The sequence below is a fragment of the Arthrobotrys flagrans genome, assembly GCF_004000055.1.
Source record: "Arthrobotrys flagrans strain CBS H-5679 chromosome Unknown unitig_1, whole genome shotgun sequence".
NCBI classification, from domain to species: domain Eukaryota; kingdom Fungi; phylum Ascomycota; class Orbiliomycetes; order Orbiliales; family Orbiliaceae; genus Arthrobotrys; species Arthrobotrys flagrans.
Window position 1 is genome coordinate 5753643 of NW_027137556.1, and position 22318 is coordinate 5775960.

The window sequence follows — 22318 nt, forward strand, 5'->3', positions numbered from 1 at the left end:
TGAATTAGTGCTTGGGGATATATGCTGCGAGGGTGGTCTTTCCTTTACATGCATCTGCAGTGCATCTGACACTGCTATAACATTGGAGGTAGCTAAGAGCTTCAGCTTGCACGCACTTGGGACCGATTAATTAATCAGATCAATCAGAATCCTAGCTACTGCTGCCAAACCCTCTCTCTTCTTCTCTTCTTCATCTCTTTTCTCTCATCTTCATCTACATCTTCTTTGCTCATCATCATCATCATCATCATCTTCTTCTTCTTCTTTTTCATCATCATCATCATCATCTTCTTCTTCTTCTTCCAATACTTTAGAGCGTCAACGGTTTTTGCATTGCTCCCGCATCGACTTCGCTAATCGGATTTCTTCCTTCCCACGCGGCCCAGAGACATCTTGTCTTTCAATTTCTTGACCGTTTGCTGCTTACTTAAGCCGCTACAACAAAAAACCTAGTCAATCTTCCCACAACTAGGATTGAAAGTACAAAGATTTCTGTTTACCGAACAGCTAAGTTTGCTTGCTGTCGAATCGTTCATGAGAATATGGTGCCTGGCATCACCGACGACGATGCCCCGCCCCCGAGGTCCATGGAGGAGGTTGAGAGTCTGATCAATGCCTTGTACAGCCCCTCCACAACACCGGACAGCGTTCACGCTATAAACCGAGTGCTGCAAAAGCTCCAGCGTTCCCCAGAAGGATGGCTCTTGGCAACCTCCCTCAGTAATAGCTCCAACGAGCATGTCCAGTTCTTCGCAGCTTCCACTTGGATGGTCAAGCTTAACACCGACTGGTATGTCCTATCCTGCTTTGCTGTCCGTTATAGCGAAGATAATCCCGAGCTTCTGCTAACTGCATTTTGTCTTTCTGCAACTTTAGGCAGGGATTGTCGGAACATGACGCGCTCGCACTGCTAGACACGCTGATAACCTGGTTAATACGGGTTGTCGATGTTGGATTCAAGCCGTTTATATGGAGGAAGATCTGTGTCACGCTTGTCAACTACTACATCCGATTTTCCTCACTATGGACGTACTGTATTCGACATCTGGTCTGTCGGTTCGCTGGAGTTACGTCTGGGGTACAGCAAGATAGACTCCATAATCTTCCACCTACATCGACCCTACTGGCTACATTTAGCAATCTATCAAAGACGGTTATCGTGGGGTTCACCCGTACCTTGATTGAGGAAGTTGGAAAGATCGAGTCTCGGAATAGCAAGGGGTATATACCGTTGCTAGTATTTTTCTCTTATTTCTTTGGTGGAGCGTGAGCTAACGGCTCTGGTAGGCACAAATATTTCGAAGGAATGAATCTAAACACACCGGATGCAGCTAGCATTGCCATGACCGTTCTTACGGAACCCGGTAAGTGGTTGCACGCAATACGGATTCCGTCCCGCATCCTAACACCTCGATTCACCCAGGTAGTCCGTTAAACCAGCTTCGTGTAGAGCAAGTTACACTTGTCGAGGAAGCTCTAAGATGCTATCAGGTATTTGCTAGCTTCCGCCTGTCAATATTTTTTCTAAAATGTGCTGACTTGTTTCAGTCTTGGGCGACATATTCGACCCGCGAGGCTAGCGAAGCTCTACAAATTTTCCAACCGATCACAAGAATCGCATTCGAATGGCTTGAGAGTCCACAGATATACCGAATCTCTGCTGAGACGGTGACGGAGATGTTAATCAATAGCTTCTACTTCTACACCGCCGAAGACAACCACGTCCTGGCTGAACGGATATCCGGTGCATGGGGGCGAACGAAGTTTTCGCAAGTGGTACCGAAGGAGCATGATGATTATGATAGCGAAGAGACGGATGCTTTCGCTCATCTGCTGGTTGCATTTGCGGAATCGAATCTCAAGGGATTAGCTCTCTCAGCTGACTCCCTCACTTCTACAACTATTCTGGAGATGCTTCATGGTTTATTACGACTTCCAGGTTATCCGATTGCCGATGAAGAAGTTTCTAACCTCGAATTCGAATTCTGGTCATCGCTTACTGAGTTTATGACTGATTACTATTCAAAAGAAGATGAGCAGAAGCCGCCATGGTGGAATATTTGTCGCGGCCATCTGCTTAGGGCTGTCCAAGAATACTGGATGAAGATTAGGATACCTCCTCCGAATATCTTGGCAGAGTGGTATAAGGACGACAAAGATGGATTCCAGTCATACCGAAAGGACTTTGCAGATTTGGTGGAGACGGCGTATCCAGTTTTACAGGCTGAGTTGTTTGGAGAATTGGTCCAGCATGCACTAAATCAGGTCAATACACCAAGTCCTGACTGGCAGGAGGTCGAGAGCTGTCTTTTTTGCATCAATGCTCTGGCGGATTGCCTTAACACAACGGACCCACAGGAGTACGCGTACTTATCTGCACTATTCCAATCTCCTCTCTTTTCCATCCTTGCAAACCCGGAAAACTCTGAGCTCTCGCGGACAAAACTGTCAGCTATTAGTGTCATTGGTACGAATACCATTGCTACCTATTATATATGTTGAGTGAACTGACAAGTCGACAGGCAGCTATTCCGAATATTTCGAGAAGCACACCGAACTCCTCCCTGGTGCTCTCACATTCCTCTTCTCTTCTCTCACGATCCCTAAACTTATCAACCAAGCTTCGAAATCTATCCTCTCTCTGTGTTCCTCATGCAGGACTAAACTCGTCTCCGAGCTTCCCGCCTTTATTCAACACTATCAAATCTTTGCCTCTCGCCATCCTAACGAAAGTCTTGGTCGTGAACGAGTTCTTGGTGCCCTAGGCTGCCTTATCCAAGCTCTTGACCGCGAAGAAGACAAAGTTGGTGCCCTCGACCCTCTTCTCACGTCCATTTCCGGCGACCTTTTCGCAGCCAAACAACTTCTCTCCGCCAGATATGAAGAGGATGCAAAGGAGCGTGCTTTACTCGCACTTAGGTGCCTCGTCAGTCTTGGGAAGTCTCTCCAAGTGCCCGACGATGGCCCCATAGTTATCGATGAGAGCAACGGTTCCCACAAACCGCGGACTATATGGGATGATGGCCCTGGCCACCAGCTACAAATTATAATTGCTCAGACTGTTGAAGATATTTCGGGTACTTTCCCTAAGGACCGGGAGGTTACGAAAGAGGCGTGCGATGTTTTCCGTTGTGGATTCACGGAAACATCGCCTGGGCTGTTAGTTTTTCCGCCGAGTTTGGTTGTTAGCTTTTTATTGTCGTGCGGGACGAGATCGATGTTCTATGATATCGTCATCGGAACGGCGAGTGCTTTTGTCAACTGTATCAGTCCGGAGGGATATGACGAATGTAGGCGCTTGACCGGATATGTGTTTGGGCTGATTCAGAGTTTGGAAGGTATGTCATATCAATATCGAGGCCGAATAGCTGCTGGTGCATGGCTGATGGAAACTACAGGGCCTGAAACGGACCCAGAACTAGCACACAATATCCTCGAATACGCCAATAAGTTATTAACAAAACATTTACACCTATTCCTTGAAGTCCAAGAATCTGTCTTAGGACGAGTCTTGTCCCTTGCACTAGCGAGTCTGGTTTCCAAGGAACAATTTCCTAAAAAGACAGCATGCATTTTTTGGACGAATCTTATTACGACGGCTGGCGATAGCGAGCAGCAGAAGATGATGATTGAGATGATTCTGCAGCAGACGGGGGAGCCGTTGGCGAAGAATCTTGTTATGGTAAGACTTGGTTCCTGAAACGTAACTTTGGTCAGATAGCTAATCGTAATATGCAGGCTATCGGTGGTGGTGCAGCACGCAGTGAGCTCGACAATGTCACCGAACCTCTGAAAAAGATGGTATTCAAACAACTCCACGCTCGAAAATGGCTCGAAACCAGCATGTTCTCCAACGGCGATGCCTTTCCCTCGCAGAAGATCAGTGTGGAGGATAAATCCATGTTCCTAAAGAAGTTATTCACGCTGAGAGGCGGGAGAGGGACGAATGCCCTAGTTAAGGAGTTCTGGTTGGCGTGTAGAGGAACTGAGTTTACTTATGCGTCATAGCACGACCAGAAAGAAGAATTGATATGGCGGTGGTGCTTCTTTTCAATTCGCTTTTCTTCTTTCCTTTATTCCCTGAAAAAATTTTCTTTCTCTTTTACTTTTTTATATTGCATAGGGTAGACATTGATCTTCGGTTTTAACTATGCATTTTAAGGGGGTCTCAATGGGTATGTGATTTTTGGCATGCATATGGTGGAAATGCATTAATGTTGGGGCTTTTCTGTCGTCAAGAAAGAAGTGCTCTATATGGCTATAGGAGATGAAGGGATATGAATGCGGAAAAAGAATATAAAATCCCCAACTAAAGGGGAATACGACTGGATTGTTAAATTTATCTCTAAGAAAATGTTTCGTGCAAACTGTAAACGATAACTGGTAAGACTCTCCCAGGGTATCTCCTCCGAAAACGCCAGACCAAAGACTTTCAAATCGTAAAAGAAACCGCAGGCAACCACCTTCTACTCCTTCTATGGGATATCGCTATTGCCTGAGGTATGCAAAATCCTCTATACTTCCCATGACAACCTCACCGCTATCGCCACTCTGCTTTGACACAAACTTCCCTTTGCCCTTCTTGCTTCTTTTACTAGGGTGTAGGTCGGTATGATGGCTGTCTGTTGTCTCTCCATTGGCTGCCTTCGCTAATTCAGCCAGAGCTGCTTCGTTCCTCTCCTTCGCCAAAGCACTGTTTTCTGCAGCGGCAGATTCCACCCCCTTCTCATGCTCCTCTCTAATCTTTCTTAGTTGGCTTTCCACCTCCTCCACATCCCCAAACTCTCTAGCTGCTAACTTGGAGTACTCCGCCATATCGACTGGGACCTTTTTCTTCAAAGCCGCAGTGATCAGCCTCGGATTCCTCCTCTCCTCCACCACAAACTTATTTTTCAACATCCGCCGACTCCTCCCCATGAACATTTTGCTCATCATCTCAAAATCCGTTCCAAACATTCCCAAAGCCTGGTAAAACCTCTCGGTCTCTTCGTCGTCCCATCTTTCGGTCTTTTCGCGTTTACTCCATGTCGCAGAGTTTACTCGTCGGGTTAAATTCGACTCTTCGATCGTTTCTAAGGGTCCATCGGCGCCTACGTCTCGTTCTCTTCGATCGACTTGCACGGAGGTTTCATCCAAGACGAGTTGTCCATTCACAACTCTCATCTGCGGCGCCATACCACCGGCACCACCTCCACCTCTGGCAGACGCATTCTCTCGTCCTAAACGATCCAGTCTCTGCTCAACGGTTTCAAGCTGTACATCTTCACCAGCGGCACGACGGGCTTCGATTTCTGCTTTTCGGGCACGTTGTTTCTTTACAACGTCTAACCAGTCGATTTTTTCGATTTCCTCATAGAGTTTCGATTTCTTCCCAATGAAAGTATCGCGGCAGAGATCGGTCATGCGGACGACTGTAGGTTCGATTTCGAGATTTTCTGCATTTTGAGGCGCGGTTTTCGGTTTTCGGCCGCGTTTCGGACGGGGTTTTGATGTCGCAGCGGGGTCGGCTGGGTCGCCTTCGGGGTTGTCGGTTGCAGGACGTTTCCGTTTTCGAGGTTTAACGGCTGGTTTGGCGGTTGTAGATGGGGTAATATTGGCTCCCGATGCATCTGGAATTGCAGTTTCAGGCGTAAGTGCTAAAGTTAGTATGGATGGAGATGTAGTGGGAACTGCCGGTGAAGGTGCAGTTGGTGCTTTCTCTTGGGTGACAATAACAGTAGGAATCGGGGTTTGGCTTTGGTTTCTTGACCGAGTCTCTTCAGAACGTTCCCGACTCGGCTCTCGAGGGAGAGGTTGTATTCTATGGGCTTCTGGAGATCGTGGACGGGTGGTTGGCATGGATATTGGAGTTCCGCGGGATGCACCAGGCATGGATATTGGGATTCCAGTGGCTCGGCGAGATCCTGCAGGTTTTGCCCGTTGCAGTTGAGGGCTTGGAGGTGGATTTAAGGCATCTCTCCTTGTAGCTACGGGTGATAGGGAACGGCGGAGTGGTTGTGTATCCGGTGTGATGGATGAAGTTGGAATAGTAGTGGAAACAGCAAGAGCATCTTCGGCAGGTGGGAGAGGTTTTGTGGCAATTGTTATAGAAGGTTTAGCGGGTGATGCTCGAGGCTCTGGGTGTGGTGGAGCGGTAGAAAGAGCTGGAGGAGCAGGAGAGGCTGTATGTTCAGTAGATGATGGGGTGGCCGAAGAGAGGTTGAGGCCGCCGCCACGGTTTTGTGGCTTCTTGGGAGCGACTTTTTTGCTGGATTTGTCTGGAGTGTGTGTTAATATGGCAATGATGAAGGATTGAGTGAAGGGGACTTACTTATGAAGCTCATGGTTTGGGGTTCTCCATGATCCTGTCCTGGTAAAATGAAAGAAGGTTGATGTTGATGAAGAAGAGAAGATGATGAGAAGATGAGTCGGAGAAAAGTGCGGTCGCTCTAAACCAGGTTTGCTCCAAAGTGCTGGGTACTTGGCCTATTTGGGCTAGTTTGCTGCTGATCATGGATGAGACCAGGATGTGTTGATTTCGGGCAAGGTGCGCGGGCCACAACGCAAACTGCAACACGAGAATTTCCTTACTAAGACACCGCCAAACATTTGCTTACTGCGGACGGACGACTTTGAAGACCAACAAAACCACCTTCATCACCATCACCACCTCTCCTCCTTTCTCCCGATCACGACACCTATTGCCCTCCCTTCACCCCGACTTTCTCCTCAAATCGCTGCTTGAATTCTTGGAATTTCACTGTAGTGTGCTATTTACGTACTAACAGCTCTCCAGTGCCGGCTAACGTCTCCAACTTCTCCTCCGACTTCTCTCTCACGACCAGATCACGTCCTGTCACGACCTGTCACGACCTTTCCTCTCTCCCTTCAATACCCCCTTCCGTTTTCTGGATATAATACCCCTTCTATTATCTTCTGTCCTCTATCTGGCCCTTCTATTCTTCATTCTCCCCTTGGACTCTCTTCTATCACCTTTCCTTGTTGCTTTCGTACGGTCCTGCCGGACCAATCCATCACGAATCCATCATTACCCTAATCCTTCTTCTTTAGAAGCCGATGACGGCGGCTATCGCCGATTCCAACTCCTCTTTGGCAGCTACTCTACGGAAGCAGCCCGTGATGGAGGACCGTAAGAGGCCTCTTGTTGACGGTGCATCCGACGAAACTCCCCCAAGTAAACGACAAGCCATGACGTCTCCCGACGAACCTCAGAACCAGGAAGAGGTTGTGGTAAGTTTATACCCTTTCCGATTTGATTGTGCCATATACCGGCTGGGTTGGCTGTTCATGCCGGCTGTGGATGTCTTTGGTGTTGATGGGTGTTGATGACTGGGTGGCAAGGCTCGCTAACGTTTTTTGATATCGAATGTATAGAACTTCCAAAAAGAGGCAATTTATCGTCAGATGAAGGCTTATAAACGGGAGAAAGAACTTACCGAGTCACGGATTGATGAATTGCAGAAACGTTGCATGTTCCATGATGACCATATCCGTGTCATTGATGCTTGGCTCGATCAGGTAGGATATAAGCCAGCTCTTTTTTCTCCGATGATATCTGTGGTGTTTGGTGTTAACAATGGTTGGGAACAGTTGCTGGATGAAGTCCGAATTATGGTCGACACTGATCTTGTCGAAATTCAACCCCAGAAGAACGGAGGTAGGGACCTTCTTTCAACGGACTGGATGCCGAGAGCTATATTAACATTTTATAACAGATAAGGAAACGCCGTTTCGGGTTCCTGCATCCCTACTTTCTGCCGACGTAGTGCTGTTTTCCGAACACCTTGACAAGAAGAGGAGCTTGATTAAGGAGTGTTTGGCGCCATTGCTGAAAAGAATCGGGGAAAACAAAAGTGATGCCACGAGTGATAAGACCATTTCGAAGCTCAAATCCGATTTAGCAAAGGCATTAGCTCTCCAGAGAAACTCCTCCGTTGAATTGGAACGTATCAGACAAGATAAAGATGAAGTCGACGCACAACTCACGAACGCCGCCATCCGCTATCTCACATCCGAGAAGAGATTAGATCGTCTGAAGAGCCAAACGGTAGCCAAAATTGAGCAACAAGCAATTGCGACATCCGCCGCGAACGGTGCCAATCAAAAGGAGGCTAATCCTGCGAAAGCGAAATTCACCGATGGACAGCTTGCCGACGCTGAGCTTGCACGAAAAGAGGCCGAAGCAATTGCCAGCAAACAAGAAAAGGAGATTAAGCAGCTCCAGACTGAAATATCTCGCCTCCAGGAGCAAGTCACGAGTTCCGTCCTCAAGGTCAGCCCAAAGATACCAACCCACATTCCCTCCCTTCATACATACGCTCTTTCGGGAACCGAAGACCTCCTTCGCGCGAGAGAAAGTTGCTTTGTTTGCTCGATACACGCAATGTCCACAATTGGATGAAGAATGGGATCTGACGTGTGTTATTTTGGCCGCCAATAGCTCGGCAGGTTATCCGAGGAGGATATTCAACAATGCGAGACATACAAGAATGCGAAGTTACGACTCGAGGATGTTGTTGCGAAATTGAACCATCTTGAGGCCCATCACACAGCTACCCAACGGGATAACGAAACTTTGCAAGCCGAAAGGACTGCGTTTAAAAAGATGGTTACGGATGAGCAATCCATTGCCATCGGCGAGGCGCACACCCAACTTGCAAAGTGTGAATCGGATTTGGCGCGAATTAGAACGTTCCGTGACCAACTCCACGGTGATATTCACGCACTCAAGATCGCAGCCGACAAACCGGGAATCACGGACCGCACCGAAGAACTCAGGAAACTTGTTGAATCTCAAGTACAAAAGATAGCATCTTTGGAAGGCGAGGTTCAAAGGTTACGATTGGAAGCCGGAAACGATTCACCACTCCCTGCCCCCGAGGACATCGCTAGTTTAAGTCACGAAGAGTTGATCGATGGTATGACGAAACTCAGAGCTTCACATAAAATTCTGGAGAATGAGTTTAAATCCATCGAGGAAGCTTGGAAGAGCGCCCATGATGTCAGCAAGGCCAAATTTGACGAGCTCAGGACTCTTCAGGAGATGGTCATCAAAATGAAACAAGATGTAGGGAACTCGTCCATTTTGGGAAGTTTTAAAGATCACGTGCTGACTCAGGTGACTTCTCTAGAAACTCAAGAGCGAGCAAAAAGCTTTTGAAACCGGTAGATTGAAGGAAGGTGCTATGGATAAGGCTCGAATGTGTCAAAATCAACACGACAAAGCGTCCGAAATCATCATGAACTTGAAGAATGCCGACAAGAAGCAGACATCCCTCATCGCCAATCTCGAGAAGCAGCTTGTGGAATTGAAGGCCATTAATAATCAGGCCATACTTTCGCAAAAGTCTGCCCAAACGGCCCAAATGGAGCTTAAGAATACGGTTGAGGCGTTGAACCGACAACTCAATAACCTGAAGGAGAATATCAAGAGGTCTGAGGATGCGAGCAGAGCTGAGAGCAATAAGAGGAGAACTGCCGAAAACGAATTGGAGAAGGCGCTCGTCCGCGTCAATTCGCTTGAGCAATCTGTCAAAGCTCTCAATAATGAGAATGGCGATGATACTGCCTTGGAGGGATTCAGGGTATGTTACTCTTATCGTAATATTTGTCTGGTTATAATTTGATACTAATGCTGAGTTTATAGCTGATGGTTCGATGTGGAATTTGTCCCACAGCCCGCTTGAAATCTCGAGCCTTGAAAACGTGCGGGCATCTTTTCTGCAAGGAGTGCATCGACGAACGTATCCAGTCCCGTAACAGGAAATGCCCAAGCTGCTCTCGAGCCTTTGCCGCTGCTGACGTCCTTCCAATTGTTCTCTAAAGTAGATTGGAGGTAACATTATGTTTCAACTATGTCTGCCTTTTTCTTTTCTTTTCACCATTCCCAGGCATCAACCCTTTACATCAGCCTGCACAAATTTCTTTTTAATAAACTCTTCCCCTGAATAAAATCCATACTTTTCTCCCCTTAATCATACGAAAGGCCTGTATCTCCGGCTAGAAAAATAGCCGATGGCCAATGTTTCTCTCCTCTCTGATTACGGGGGCTTTCCCTGCCCTTACTTTACCTACTTACTTGTACTCGCTGAAGGTAAAAAAAAAAAAAAGCAAAGTTATCATCGGCGACTCCTGTTCATTACTCCTGCCTCTCCCTGCACACTGACTTTTTACTATCATCATCGACCTGGCGTTCATGGGGTTTTTTACGTACTTAATGCTTTTTATTCTTCGTCTTCGATGTTTTATGTTTTTTCCTTTGTTTCTTTTAACGATGCACGTTTTTCATCTTCAAAGACGAGGCGAAAGACTTTTAATGCCTTCATTTTTTTTTTCTCCGAGTAAATACTTTTTTCTTCTGTATGAACAGACAGGGTTGAATAAGGAAAGAAATACCATTATTAAATAATTCTAGTGAGGGTACGTTTTGACGAGCCTATAAATCTATCTCGTAAACCAAATGCCTACTGCCTACTGCGAAGTGTAAATGGGTGGAGAACTTACAGGTCCTCCTTCGGTATAATGTTCCCAGTCTCAACCAGGATCACTTCTTCTTCTTTCTCTACTTTCAAAATATATTCCGTAACTTCTTGCTCGTCCTTCTCAGACACCGCCTCGTCTGAACTCTCTAAGAAATGATAAAATATTTCTCTCTTGAGATTTGTAACTGCTCGCCGAATCGATCTGGCACCTTCACTAGCAGTATAAGACTTTGCTATGATTTTACAATGTTGGTAGTCCTTTTCCATGACCAGTTTTATGTTTCCTATACGATTTCTAGTCCAGTTGTTTCTAAGGCAAATAGGTCTGAGGAGACTATATCGAAGGCCCCAGAGGGCACGGTGTGCTAGGACTAGTTGTTCATCTTTTGAAAATGGGAAGAATGGGATGATTGTGTCGATGTGGTTGGCGAAATGTGTCTGGGAAAACGTTGTTAGCATGCTATACCGGGATTATAGCCAGAGCTTGATTATTGATATTAATACTTACTCCAAAGCCTGTAGTATCCGAGCTAATAAAACTTCTCATTTGTGACATCAATGCTCGAGTTTCCTTCCCCATCATTTTTTCGGACGTTAAAGGTTGGTTTTGGTTGTAAAATGCTGTGACGATATGATCAAGGGTGTTTGTGGCCATCACCCATATGACTTTTGAAAGGTCGAGGGCAACATTGATCCCTTTTCCATTCGTAATTGATTCTGTTTTGACAGTTGCGTTAACGATATACATATAAGGTTGCCTATATGTCTTACGAGGTTTATGCTGACATACCAACAAAGAGCGAGTTACGAACTTCATCGCTCATTTTTTCGGAGTCTTCGATGAATACGATCAATCTTTTGCCGATCTCATTTTTTGTAGCATAGCGGCTAACATGTTCTTCTAGGAAGGAACGTAAAAGCCTAGTTTCCTCATATGTATCGGAGTCCTCGTCTAATGGGTCGGTTTGGCATTGGATATCTGCTCCACAGACATATAATGGAGTGGAGAGATATTTTGCCATTCGGAAGGCCATTTCCCTTTTCCCGTGACTGTTCGGGCCTATATATCGCCGAGGTTTTGGTGTAAGTAATGAAATGACTGGTGTTATCTTAAATTTTCGAGAATTGGTCTTTCTTTATATCTAGACTGCGAGACCAATTGCAAACTTGGTACACATTGGGTATATATGAACTGCCTATACGAGGAGAATCTTACCGGCGAATAAAAACACAGTAGGTTCATAGTGTGAGGTAGTGATATGGTCTCTAGGAGACTACCAGCTATCTAGCTGGCCCACCAGCTAGACATAGGTAAATGGACGGTATAGAGCGGTGGGCGGTAGGCCCGCCTATAAGCCTGAGGGAACACAAGTGTCTATTGGAAGAAAAGCCTAAATAACAAGAGCTCGCGCTTGTGGATAAAACATGGAATACTGTAAACTGGTGTATGTGTGTATGTATATGTCGTATGTAAGTAAGATACTCCATGACAGGGCCCAGTGTAGCAGATTACAATTTATAGACAAAAAGAATGGGTGCGCCGTACGCCAAGTTGCGTTGAACAATAAAAATGCAACAAATCAAGACCACAACTTTTATAGGTAAGTGTAGCCTGCACTACAGCCTATGCACCTACCACCTTCACCTTCACCACAATAGGATAACCTTTTGTTCATCTCGTTCCACCTTAACATTTCCTGAAGAATCTTCTTGATGGCGAAATCCTGTCCCACGATGTCGAATCGGATTCCGAATAATGACGTATAGTCCGTTTTCGACCACGGATTTTTTGCAAACTGTCTCTGCCTTGCTGTTATTTTGAAACTATTTGCTCTGTAGAGGTCATATCGAATAGATAGGTTTGTCGTTCGTCTGAGGTGGTTGAAAACAACCGCATCGTTACACCATTTTGTTGTTTCCTGTTGGGAGATATTTTCTATAAACCCCGTTGCTATCTCTTCCGGGGTTTTTACTTTGTAGATGGCCGGTTTTATATATGGAAGTCTGAGGATATCAGGGATTACCGATGGGTTCGCTCCGAAACTCAATAGGACTCGGACAATCTCCGGTTCTTCTAGGAGGATCGCAAATGCCAGGACCGGGATTTTGACCGGTACCGGTTCATACTCGTCCTTGTCGTTGTCTTTAGAATCAAAAAGGTCTTCGAGGGTAGCAATCGAATTCGGGTCTGCGCCTTCAATCAGCCACTTTTCAACTTTTGCTACATCTCGAGAATAGACCGCGTAGAATATTGTTGGGATGTTGTTTATTTGGCTATCTCGATAGATGTTTTGGGAGGCGTCTTGGGGTTGGTGATAAAGATGTCCATGAACGAGAAAGGATAATTGTTGAGCGACTTTTTTGGCGGAATCGCCATTGTAGACGCTGTAGTGAACGATTGTGGTTGGAATAAGAGTTCGGTTGAATGTATATTCATAGATCGAGGTAATGCCCGAGCGCAAGGTCTTGGATTCGTCGTAAAGGTGGCGAGGGCGGACGTCGGGTAGCTTTATTTGTAGAGTTTTGTATTTCTGTGGAGTTTAAGTCAGTGGGTTTAAAATGTGAATATATGGTGGGTATTGTTTTGGCATAGAAGAGATAAGCATATATACTTACGGTGATTCTTTCGTCGTCCCAGACGCTCGAGCTCTCCTGGCTGGAAAAGTTTTCAGAAGGTTCGGGGGTACAGATATCAGATTTGCTGGAGCAGAGGCTAGTACGGGCTGGGCTTCTTCCTTCGACAAATTCGGTCGAATCGTCTCTGGATTCTGGAATGGATTTAGCGGATGCAATGGATCGATTTGGTGGGTACCAGATAAGGGATTGAACATCGTTTCCAATTTTGTCCGAAGTGCTAGTGTCGTCGTCTTTCTTGAGTCGGGTGGGTGGTTGGAACTTCGGGGGCTCTTGAACTTCTATATAGTTTGATGGATCTATACTAGGAGTCGGTGGGACACAAGAGGGGTCGTCAAGAGCAGGTGGCGGTTCGGTGGGCGGTGGTTCGACGGGTATTTCTGCGATTACCTCCTCGTTTAGTTTACACTTGCAATTACTCCATATCCTTCTACACTTCTTGCACCTCCCACCGGTTATTTTCATTGTAGATTACCGACGTCAGTTGTTTGTTTTTAAGTATCAGATTTTATGAGGCTTGATAATTAATAGACTGGTATCATTACTTGACAGTGCAGTTGCCGAGAAGAAGATTAAGTACTACTTTAGAGAATGGAGGAAAGGTATGTTCGGAGTTTCCCATCCGGCGCTGTTGGGCGCACCGTACGAACGTGCGTGTCAAATCGTGCCTGAAGTCGTACATTCTTAATACATTGTACATGTTGCACCGGATACTCCCATATGCATGGCCCATGTATTCCTCATAGTAAAATGGCTAGGAGGTATACAGACACATCATTATAAGATACGAATGTACCGTGAAGCGTTGAATTTGTTGGATTTTTTCCCCTAAGTATTTCGATATTTAGGGACGGGTCATTACTCTGACGGAAGGTTTATGATGTTTACATTATTATATATTATATTGGGACGCTTTATCTATATCCAGAATCTTTCTCTATCCAAGATAGCCTTGTGGCTTGATTTTCGAACGTGTTAAAATTCGACCAAATCTAACGTCATGACGAGCTATATAATATTGAAATTAATATTAATTGTGACACCTGAATCGAGGGAAATCATATTTTCCGGGGAGATCGATTTCTGAGAAGATTATACAAAATTTTACTATAGATCTGCTATAAACTTAACTGGTAAGGTATCGCGATACTCGAATATCCAACTTTGAGGGGTTCGTACTGGACTTGATTGGGCCCTGTTTTTGGTTAGAGCTTTTACGCCTGCTGTTGAGTTTCGTAAGATTAGATAGCTGTTAGCTGTGCATGCCAGAGAGGCATGCCGTGATTACGAACCAATTCCATCATTTCAAATAAGGGAAGAATAGATCCAGGGTATCGGATACATCGATGGTTTAGTTCGTCCACACGAGGGATACGACAAGCCTCGGGTCCAGTATCCTTTAGTCCTGCTACAAAGTATGGATATTGCAGAGAACGAGCTCATGCTAATTAAATCTTTATACGGAGGAACCTTAAGATAAAAGGAAACGCCATCACCCATCCTTGACCACCGGATATCGTATATTCAACCAGGACACCCTAGATTACCTCCCTTCTCGAACCCCTCCCCCCCCAAAAAAAAACTCCAACCCCCCAGGCTTAAAGTGTTGCAATATCTAAACCAACTAGCGAAGACTTAATCTTTCTCCGTCACTCCGAATTCTGATAGTGGATCTGGTTGTTAGCAAATTCATCTCAATGGAGATAGTCCAAAAGAACCAAACACCCACCACCAAGTACTTCTTTCAACCCGACCCCTCTTTCATCAGCAATCATCCCGATAAGATGCAGTCCCACATCTCTGATTTCGTTGAAATCGTGGAGGAGTTTTATATGTTGTTGGATTGTTGCTTTTGGTGGGTTTCTATCGTAACAACCATATTAGACCATGAATCCCTTTTAACAAGGAAAGGAAGGATGAATGATGCAAACATACTCGAGTTTATCAGTGGTCGAGGAAACCTGGGAGTTTAAGCTTGCTAGTTGGGATTCAAGGTTGGAGATTTGGGTGATGAGGGAGTCCTGCAATTCCATCATTCCAAGCTTCAGCATCAAGTCGCTTGCCATATAACTATACGGTCCTGGTAAGGAGGACATACTCGGTATTTTATCTCCTTGGTAGACAGTTTTGAATCTTCGGTAGATGGAGCAGAAGGCGGAGACTGTTGGGATGCCATTGTGGTATATATAATGATGCCAGTCGCACTTGCATACACGCGAGGGTCTTGTGGAATGGGAGTTTTGTGTTGGAACTGTTATCGTTTAATAAGCGCGTCGGACATTCTCGGTCTTCAATTCTATTCACGGCTGTCAACCTTCGACTTCACTGGGGATATAAACTAGACCAAACTATGCGATGAAACGTAAAAAGCACGTCCAAGGCAAAAGAAAGCCTTCGCATCCATTAAAATCTCACCATCCCTCCAAGATTTCAAAACCTTCGTCAAAGAATGGCTCGAAACCGAAGCCTTCACCATCAAAGGCGACATACTCCCCGCGCCCGATAATCCCATTCACACCAACCTCCTCCCTCCTCTTAATCGGCGAAGGCGACTTTTCATTCACAAACTCCCTAATAACCTCCACCCCGCCCCACATCTCCCCCTCGACAATCATAACCACCACCACCAACGACACCGAATCCGTTACTTACGAGAAATACCCTCACTCCGAAGAAACAGTAAATACTCTAAAGTCAGGCGGTCACAAAGTCCACTTCTCGATAGACATCACAAAAAAACTCCCCAAATCCCTAACATCAAACAAATACAACTGCATAATCTTCAATTTCCCCCACGTCGGCGGCCTCTCCACCCATCTCGACCGTCAAATCCGTTCAAACCAAGAACTTATACTCTCCTTCTTCAAAAATACTATTCCATTGTTATCAACCGACGGAGGGATCGATGATGGATCCGGGAATATTGTGATTACGTTATTCACGGGGAAGCCGTATGACGATTGGAATGTTAAGGAGTTGGCGAAGAGTGTGGGGTTGGAGTGTGTTAGGAGTTTTAAGTTTGATGCGACGGTTTACGCGGGTTATAAACATGTGAGGACTATTGGGTTTAGGGAGAGAGAAGGGGATTGGAAGGGGGAGGAGAGGGGGGCCAGGAGCTTTGTTTTGGGGGTTAAGGATGATGGGAGGAGGAGGAAGAGTGGTAGTAATAATAAGAAGGGAGGGGAGAAGAATAAGGGCGGTAATAAGGGTGGAAAGAAGGGGAAGGATAGTGATGATGAGGATGAAGATGATGACTAGAGGGTGTATTTTATATACTGACATTGGACTTATTGGTTATGAGCTTTTTGAGCGGGAAGTTTGTATAATAGAAACTAGCATTGATGAATTTGGTTGTCTATAAAACTCTAATGTCAAGAGTTGGAGGGTTATAAAAGTAATTTACAAGAAGTAATCGAAACCCCGAATCCTTAAACCATTATCCATGGTACCCTTCGTCGCAGAAGTAAAAAGTGATGATATGAAAAGAATAGAGTAGAAACATTGATTGTTTTTTTCATTACAAAAGCATAATAATAACGTAAAAGGAAAGAAAGAAAAGTGGCCCGCTGCCTAATAAACAGACAAGTGCTGTACAGCTGACGGGTGAGGCGATTGTTTAGATATTAACATAAAATATGCAGTGAATAATACCGAGTATGCCGGTTATGATGAGAAGGAGAAGAAGAAGAAGAGGAGGAGGAGGAGGAGGAGGAGGAGGAGGTATCATATCGCAGCCTCTCTTACTCTCAAAGAGTAAGTTAAAAGGGCGTACGCTGTTCCAAACGACAAAAACGACAAAAACGCTAAACCCCATCAATGCCAAACCTTGAGCGCGTGTAAGACTTTTTTGTAACAATAAAATCAAAAGTACAAGATATCGCAATCTTGTGATTGTTCTCTTTTTTTCTAGCGGTTTTTTTTGTTTTGTTTCTTTAGTTGGTCTTTCCTAATCCTTGCAATTTGACCAACTCTGCGTATCGTTTCCTGAGCGCCATGAGTTCTTGGTGCGTTCCGGACTCAACGATCTTGCCTTGGTCGAAGACGTAGATGACGTCGGCGTTCTGGATGGTACTGAGTCTGTGGGCGACGCAAATGGTGGTTCTTCCGGCGCGGGCGTTGTCGAGAGCGGCTTGGACGACCTTTTCGGATTCACTGTCAAGTGCGGAGGTAGCTTCGTCGAGGAGACTATCATAATGTTAGTATTTCCATTCACAGATCATTACAGTAATGGAGGGAAGATAGAACATACAGAATCTTGGGGTTTCGAATCAAAGCCCTGGCAATTGCAATTCTCTGTTTCTGACCACCAGACAACAGAACACCTCTAGATCCGCAAACCGTTTGGAACCCTTCAGGCAACGACATGATGAAGTCATAAATATTGGCATCTTTGCAGGCTTGGAAGACTTCTTCGTCCGTGATATCGTCTCGGAGGGCTCCTAGAACGATGTTGTGTCTGATGGTACCCTGGTACAATGTCGGTTCCTGAGATACCAATGCCATGTGAGAACGAAGGTCCTTAATGTTGAGGTCGGAGATTTCTTGGTCATCCAGAGTAATTGAACCGGCGAGTGGGTTGTAGAAACGTTCGATCAAGCTGATTGTAGTCGACTTTCCGCAACCACTGGGACCGACAAGAGCGACATATTGACCTGGTTTCACAGTCAAAGAGAGACCACGAAGGACAGGTTGAGTAGGGCGAGTCGGGTAGCGGAAGTGAACGTCGGTGAATTCGATTGTTCCTTCGACATGGTCGAGTTTCTGACCTTCTTCGGACCAGCTGTCGATTTCGGGCTTGCGGTCGAACAGTTCCTTGAGAGTCTGCGCTGCGTGCTTGGCTTTACCCATATCTGGGGAGAACGAGAAGATTGTACCAGCGGATTGAGCACCAAAGATGACAGCCGTGAAACAGACGAAGAACTGGAAGATAGAGAGCTCATATTTGGAGATCAACTTTCCACCCCACCAGAATCCCAAGGCGACGCAAAGGAAGACGAATGATTGGGACATGGCGTAGAGAGAGGAAGACTTGAGAGTGTTCTTGAAGGATCGCTTCTCCTGGGTGACAAGCTGATTATGGTAGTTTGTGAGGACATCTTGTTCACGAGTCAAGGTGGCCACAGTGCGGATGCTGGAGGTAGCTTCGCAAGCGTAGCTGGCGCTCTTTTCGTACGCAGCTTTGGCGGTGGACTCAAAACGAGCGAGGATCCAGAAGCGGAAGAAACCACAGGCGAGCAGGATGGGAACCGTAGCAATGACGACGAGGGCGAGTTTCCAGGCGATGGCGAGCGAGAGAACAAACGAGGCAATCAGAGTGGTAAGCACGATACTAATAGTACCGAGTGTAGCACCGGAAAGACCTGCAAGGAAGGTTGTCTCGGTCGAAAGCAGAGTGGTGAGGGCACCAGATGTATGACGTTCATCGTCAAAGTAGGAAATGTCCTGGCGCAAGAGGGTCCTGAAAGCTTGAGTACGAACACGCTTGACGAGTTTCTCGGAACAGTAGGCGAATGCGACACCCTGGCCGGTGTATGAGATGAGCTGGGTACCAGCAAGCATGATATACATTGCGGACCAGAAATTGATTTCCTTTTCGATCTTGTCTCGTTGGGTTTTAGGATCAAGGGAGAGAGCTCCGATGGATTTGGCGAAGAGGACGGACTGAACTGGGTAACCACCACCGGCGACGATACAGAGGAAGACACCGATGGCCATGAGGAGCTTCTCGGTTTTGTTGTAAGAGCCAATAAGCTTGATCAATGTCCAAAGACTGTATTGAACGGTAACTTCGGCTGGCTTGGCGGCGAGAGTAGCGCTGGCGGCAGACTTGGTGGTATCAGCGCGGTTCAAACGGTGGGCCATTTCGACATCATCAGGATCAACTTCTGCCATGCTAGCCTTAGTACGAGTACGCTGGAGCTTAAGTTCTTCGGCAGCCTCGGCGAGTTTCTCATCGTCTTCATCTTCATCCGGTCGCTCTTTGGTTTCCTGGAACTTCTGGGCTTCGACAAGCATGTAATATGGTCCCTTGGCTTCTAACAATTCGTCATGTTTGCCTTGTTCGACAATACGGCCTTGAGACATAACGACAATGTTGTCCGCGTTCTTGATGGTGGAGAGACGATGGGCGATGATAATGGATGTACGGTTCTGAGCAGCCTTGTCGAGAGCAGCCTGGACAATACCTTCACTTCGTGTATCCAAAGCGCTAGTAGCTTCATCCAAAAGCAAGATCTTAGGATCACTGACAATAGCACGGGCAATGGCAATACGTTGCTTCTGACCACCGGAGAGAGAGAAGCCGCGTTCGCCGACGTTGGTGTCGTAGCCTTCAGGGAGAGAGGTGATAAACTGAGCTGCATTGGACATTTCGCAGGCCTGCTCGATAAGTTCGCGCTTCTTTTCATCAGCGGCATTTTCGTACGGAGTACCAATGAGACCGAAAGCGATGTTGACATATATACTAGCGTTGAAAAGAACCGGTTCCTGTTGCACGAGCGAGACGTTTTCTCTCAACCAACGAAGATTAAGAGACTTGATATCGTGGCCGTCAAGGAGAACTTCTCCTCCAACAGGGTCATAGAAACGCTCAACGAGACCGACGATGGTACTCTTGCCGCTACCGGATGCCCCGACAAGCGCAGTAGTCTTTCCAGCTGGGATCTTAAGATTCATATCCTCGATGACCACGACTTCAGGACGAGATGGGTAGATGTGTTTGATACCGATAAGTTCGATGTCACCCTTGAGGTTTTCAATCTTTCCGCCGTCGTCAGAACTTGGATCCAACGGGGACTTACGGTCGATGGTTCCGTAAATTTTAGAAGCAGCCGCGACGGCAGTAGTCATAGCCTGGACGTGTGGAGCCACACCACCCAAACTGAAGGCACCGATGATGATAGCCATCAGCACGTTAACGACATCGTTAAGTCCAGCGTCACCTCTGATATAGAATCTCGAACCTTGCCAGAAAGCAAGACCGTAGTTGAGGTAGATAATGGTCATAAGGGCGCCCAACATGAAAGCGAGGATACCCTTGTGGCGCTTTCCCCAGTGCTCTGCGACGTCGAGGTATTCTTCATACTGCTCTGCGAGCTTGCCTTGGGTGCCAAATGCAACAGCATTTCGAATCGAGGAGAGGACTTCTTCAGCGACAGTACCACCCTTGGCGTAAGAGTCAATGGCCTTCTTGTTGTATTTTACCATGAACTTGCCGGCAACACCAAGGACCAAATTGATGGCTACAACAGCAGAGAAAAGAATGAGTGTGAGTTTCCAGCTTCTAACGAAGGCGATGACAAAGGCAGAGACAAAGGTGGAAAGAGAGTAAAGAGTCAATGACACCTTCTCGGAAATACCAGCGTTGATGAGGGCAACGTCAGCAGTAATTCGAGTAGTCACTTCTCCGGCACCGAGTTTGTCAAAGAATCCGATATTCTGACGAAGAATAGCCGCAAGAAATTGCTGACGGATACGGCCAGAGATTTTTTCACCGATGTGAATGGAAATCACAGTGGCAGCGTAAACCAAGACGAATTCACCAATACCCATATAGACGAAGTATAGGGTCAGTGTTTCAACAGTATCCATGAGCCTGCCGGGAGCGCCTGGGTCCGAAATAGGATTTGACATGAAAAAGTCGGCAAATTCACCAGCGAGGTTACCAAAGACGACAGTCATCAAAGGCAGGACGGCACCAGCTGCGATAGACGCAAAATGGCAGAGGAAAAGGAATGAAAGGTCTGATCTGGTGGCATATCGGTAGAGCGAGAAGTAATTTATCTTAGGTTCCGGAATGGCGGTTTGTTTCCTGATAATTTCGGCCTCATGAGGAGGAAGGTGAGCCAATGGGTCTACTTCTTCCTCGCTCTTGACGACATATTTAGAGTCGAGCTTGTCGAGTTTTGGATGTTCGTCGGATTTTTCAGCTGGGGCAACTGTCTTTTCGACATTATCACCAGAGACGGTGGGAGTATTAGAGGAGTGTTCACTGCCCGCAGTTTTGGGCTTTTCGTTTGAGGAAGACATGGCTTCCTCGTGAAGTTGATATCGAGGCAGAGGAGGAAGAGGGTGGCGATATCAACACAGGAATCTGTTGTGGTAAATTGTTAGTATATCCTTGTCACCGTGATAGATTGGGAATTCGAAAAGATGAATAAGGAAATTGAAAGTTAAAGGAAAGGGGGAATCTTAAGGACACCAGAGATATATATACTCACAGTAAGTGGCGACGAGGAGGTTCGGCTGGTTGAAATTAAGGCTGAAGTTGGCAACAAACACTTCTCGAGTTCTTTATATTTGTTCCCCACCACCACTATGAAGCAGCCTAATAGTCTATGGCGACGATGATGATGATGAAAAGGATGACGATGAAGAAAGAAGGAAGAAGGAAAGCTGCGAAGATAAAACGGCAGCCTTTATATTTGTATCAAGGAATTACGAATGGGCGAATCGAATTGTAAGTTGGGCATAAAGGAGGGTGACGAACGCCAATGACGAACCTTTTCTTTTTGTGCTTCCTTCTAGTAATTAAAGAGTGGGGAGAACACCGACGAAGTACCAGATGGAATGCCTTCCAGCAGGGATGAGGTTATCTGGATCCAGATATTAGAAACGGGGAGTCAAAATGGCTTACGTCTGCGGGATGATTAAGCAACGGGAGAGAGGAGGTTTTAAAGAGCCTCCCCAATCACGGCGCATGTCAAAAACATCGTCGACCAGGTGTGGATTATACCCCGGACACTAACTTAACTTCATTTTGACTTGGTTAACGAGAACCCATGCGATCCCATCGGCTTCTCAGAGATCCGATCAACTGTGACCACCTGAATGGGCCTCTTTCCGTCGCAACGTGCCTTTGGATCTAGTCGAAAAGCGGCTAGTGAGATAACAAAGGGGTTCACTCCCAAACAAAGCCATCGGAGGTCGGCTGAATTTCCATGCCGGCTAGCACGCTTCCCGCAAATACGACCAAAACGGGATTCAAGGTGTTTGTTAGGCCCCGAGCAGCTTCAAACCGCTCCGAGAATTGTTATCATTGACATCGTGTGCGTGTAACCAGCTAGATCACCGATCCAGACAAGCTTTTGGGGGGAAAGTCTCGGCCATCCGTGGGCAGCGAGAATGACTCTTTCAGATTTTGCTCCAATCAGAAATGGGGAATTCAATGTATGTAACGTTATGCATAAGGATCTTTTTTGTCG

General features: G+C 46.2%; 7 protein-coding genes across 7 annotated transcripts; 3 read left to right on the forward strand and 4 right to left on the reverse strand.

The window, feature by feature from the left end:
• Positions 1-542: 542 nt before the first annotated feature.
• On the forward strand, positions 543-4008 carry DFL_009702 (uncharacterized protein; the record flags this gene model as incomplete). The annotated part of the gene is made up of 8 exons (XM_067639631.1): positions 543-790; positions 877-1221; positions 1288-1364; positions 1424-1491; positions 1549-2467; positions 2523-3338; positions 3399-3682; positions 3739-4008. The coding sequence occupies 8 exons, from the start codon at positions 543-545 to the stop codon at positions 4006-4008; spliced, it is 3027 nt and encodes a 1008-aa protein (XP_067487399.1).
• A 480-nt stretch (positions 4009-4488) lies between these two features.
• On the reverse strand, positions 4489-6323 carry DFL_009703 (uncharacterized protein; the record flags this gene model as incomplete). The annotated part of the gene is made up of 2 exons (XM_067639632.1): positions 4489-6257; positions 6311-6323. 2 exons carry the CDS (start codon positions 6321-6323, stop codon positions 4489-4491), a joined length of 1782 nt encoding a protein of 593 aa, XP_067487400.1.
• A 733-nt stretch (positions 6324-7056) lies between these two features.
• On the forward strand, positions 7057-9823 carry DFL_009704 (uncharacterized protein; the record flags this gene model as incomplete). The annotated part of the gene is made up of 7 exons (XM_067639633.1): positions 7057-7230; positions 7375-7518; positions 7591-7657; positions 7716-8272; positions 8441-9067; positions 9132-9584; positions 9647-9823. 7 exons carry the CDS (start codon positions 7057-7059, stop codon positions 9821-9823), a joined length of 2199 nt encoding a protein of 732 aa, XP_067487401.1.
• A 676-nt stretch (positions 9824-10499) lies between these two features.
• On the reverse strand, positions 10500-13580 carry DFL_009705 (uncharacterized protein; the record flags this gene model as incomplete). Its single annotated transcript, XM_067639634.1, has 5 exons — positions 10500-10919; positions 10990-11198; positions 11272-11541; positions 12118-13012; positions 13098-13580. 5 exons carry the CDS (start codon positions 13578-13580, stop codon positions 10500-10502), a joined length of 2277 nt encoding a protein of 758 aa, XP_067487402.1.
• A 1170-nt stretch (positions 13581-14750) lies between these two features.
• On the reverse strand, positions 14751-15291 carry DFL_009706 (uncharacterized protein; the record flags this gene model as incomplete). The annotated part of the gene is made up of 4 exons (XM_067639635.1): positions 14751-14776; positions 14845-14978; positions 15051-15136; positions 15214-15291. The coding sequence occupies 4 exons, from the start codon at positions 15289-15291 to the stop codon at positions 14751-14753; spliced, it is 324 nt and encodes a 107-aa protein (XP_067487403.1).
• A 179-nt stretch (positions 15292-15470) lies between these two features.
• On the forward strand, positions 15471-16373 carry DFL_009707 (uncharacterized protein; the record flags this gene model as incomplete). Its single annotated transcript, XM_067639636.1, has 1 exon — positions 15471-16373. One exon carries the CDS (start codon positions 15471-15473, stop codon positions 16371-16373), a length of 903 nt encoding a protein of 300 aa, XP_067487404.1.
• A 674-nt stretch (positions 16374-17047) lies between these two features.
• DFL_009708 (uncharacterized protein) lies at positions 17048-21143 on the reverse strand (the record flags this gene model as incomplete). Its single annotated transcript, XM_067639637.1, has 2 exons — positions 17048-17300; positions 17365-21143. 2 exons carry the CDS (start codon positions 21141-21143, stop codon positions 17048-17050), a joined length of 4032 nt encoding a protein of 1343 aa, XP_067487405.1.
• Between the last annotated feature and the right edge of the window lie 1175 nt (positions 21144-22318).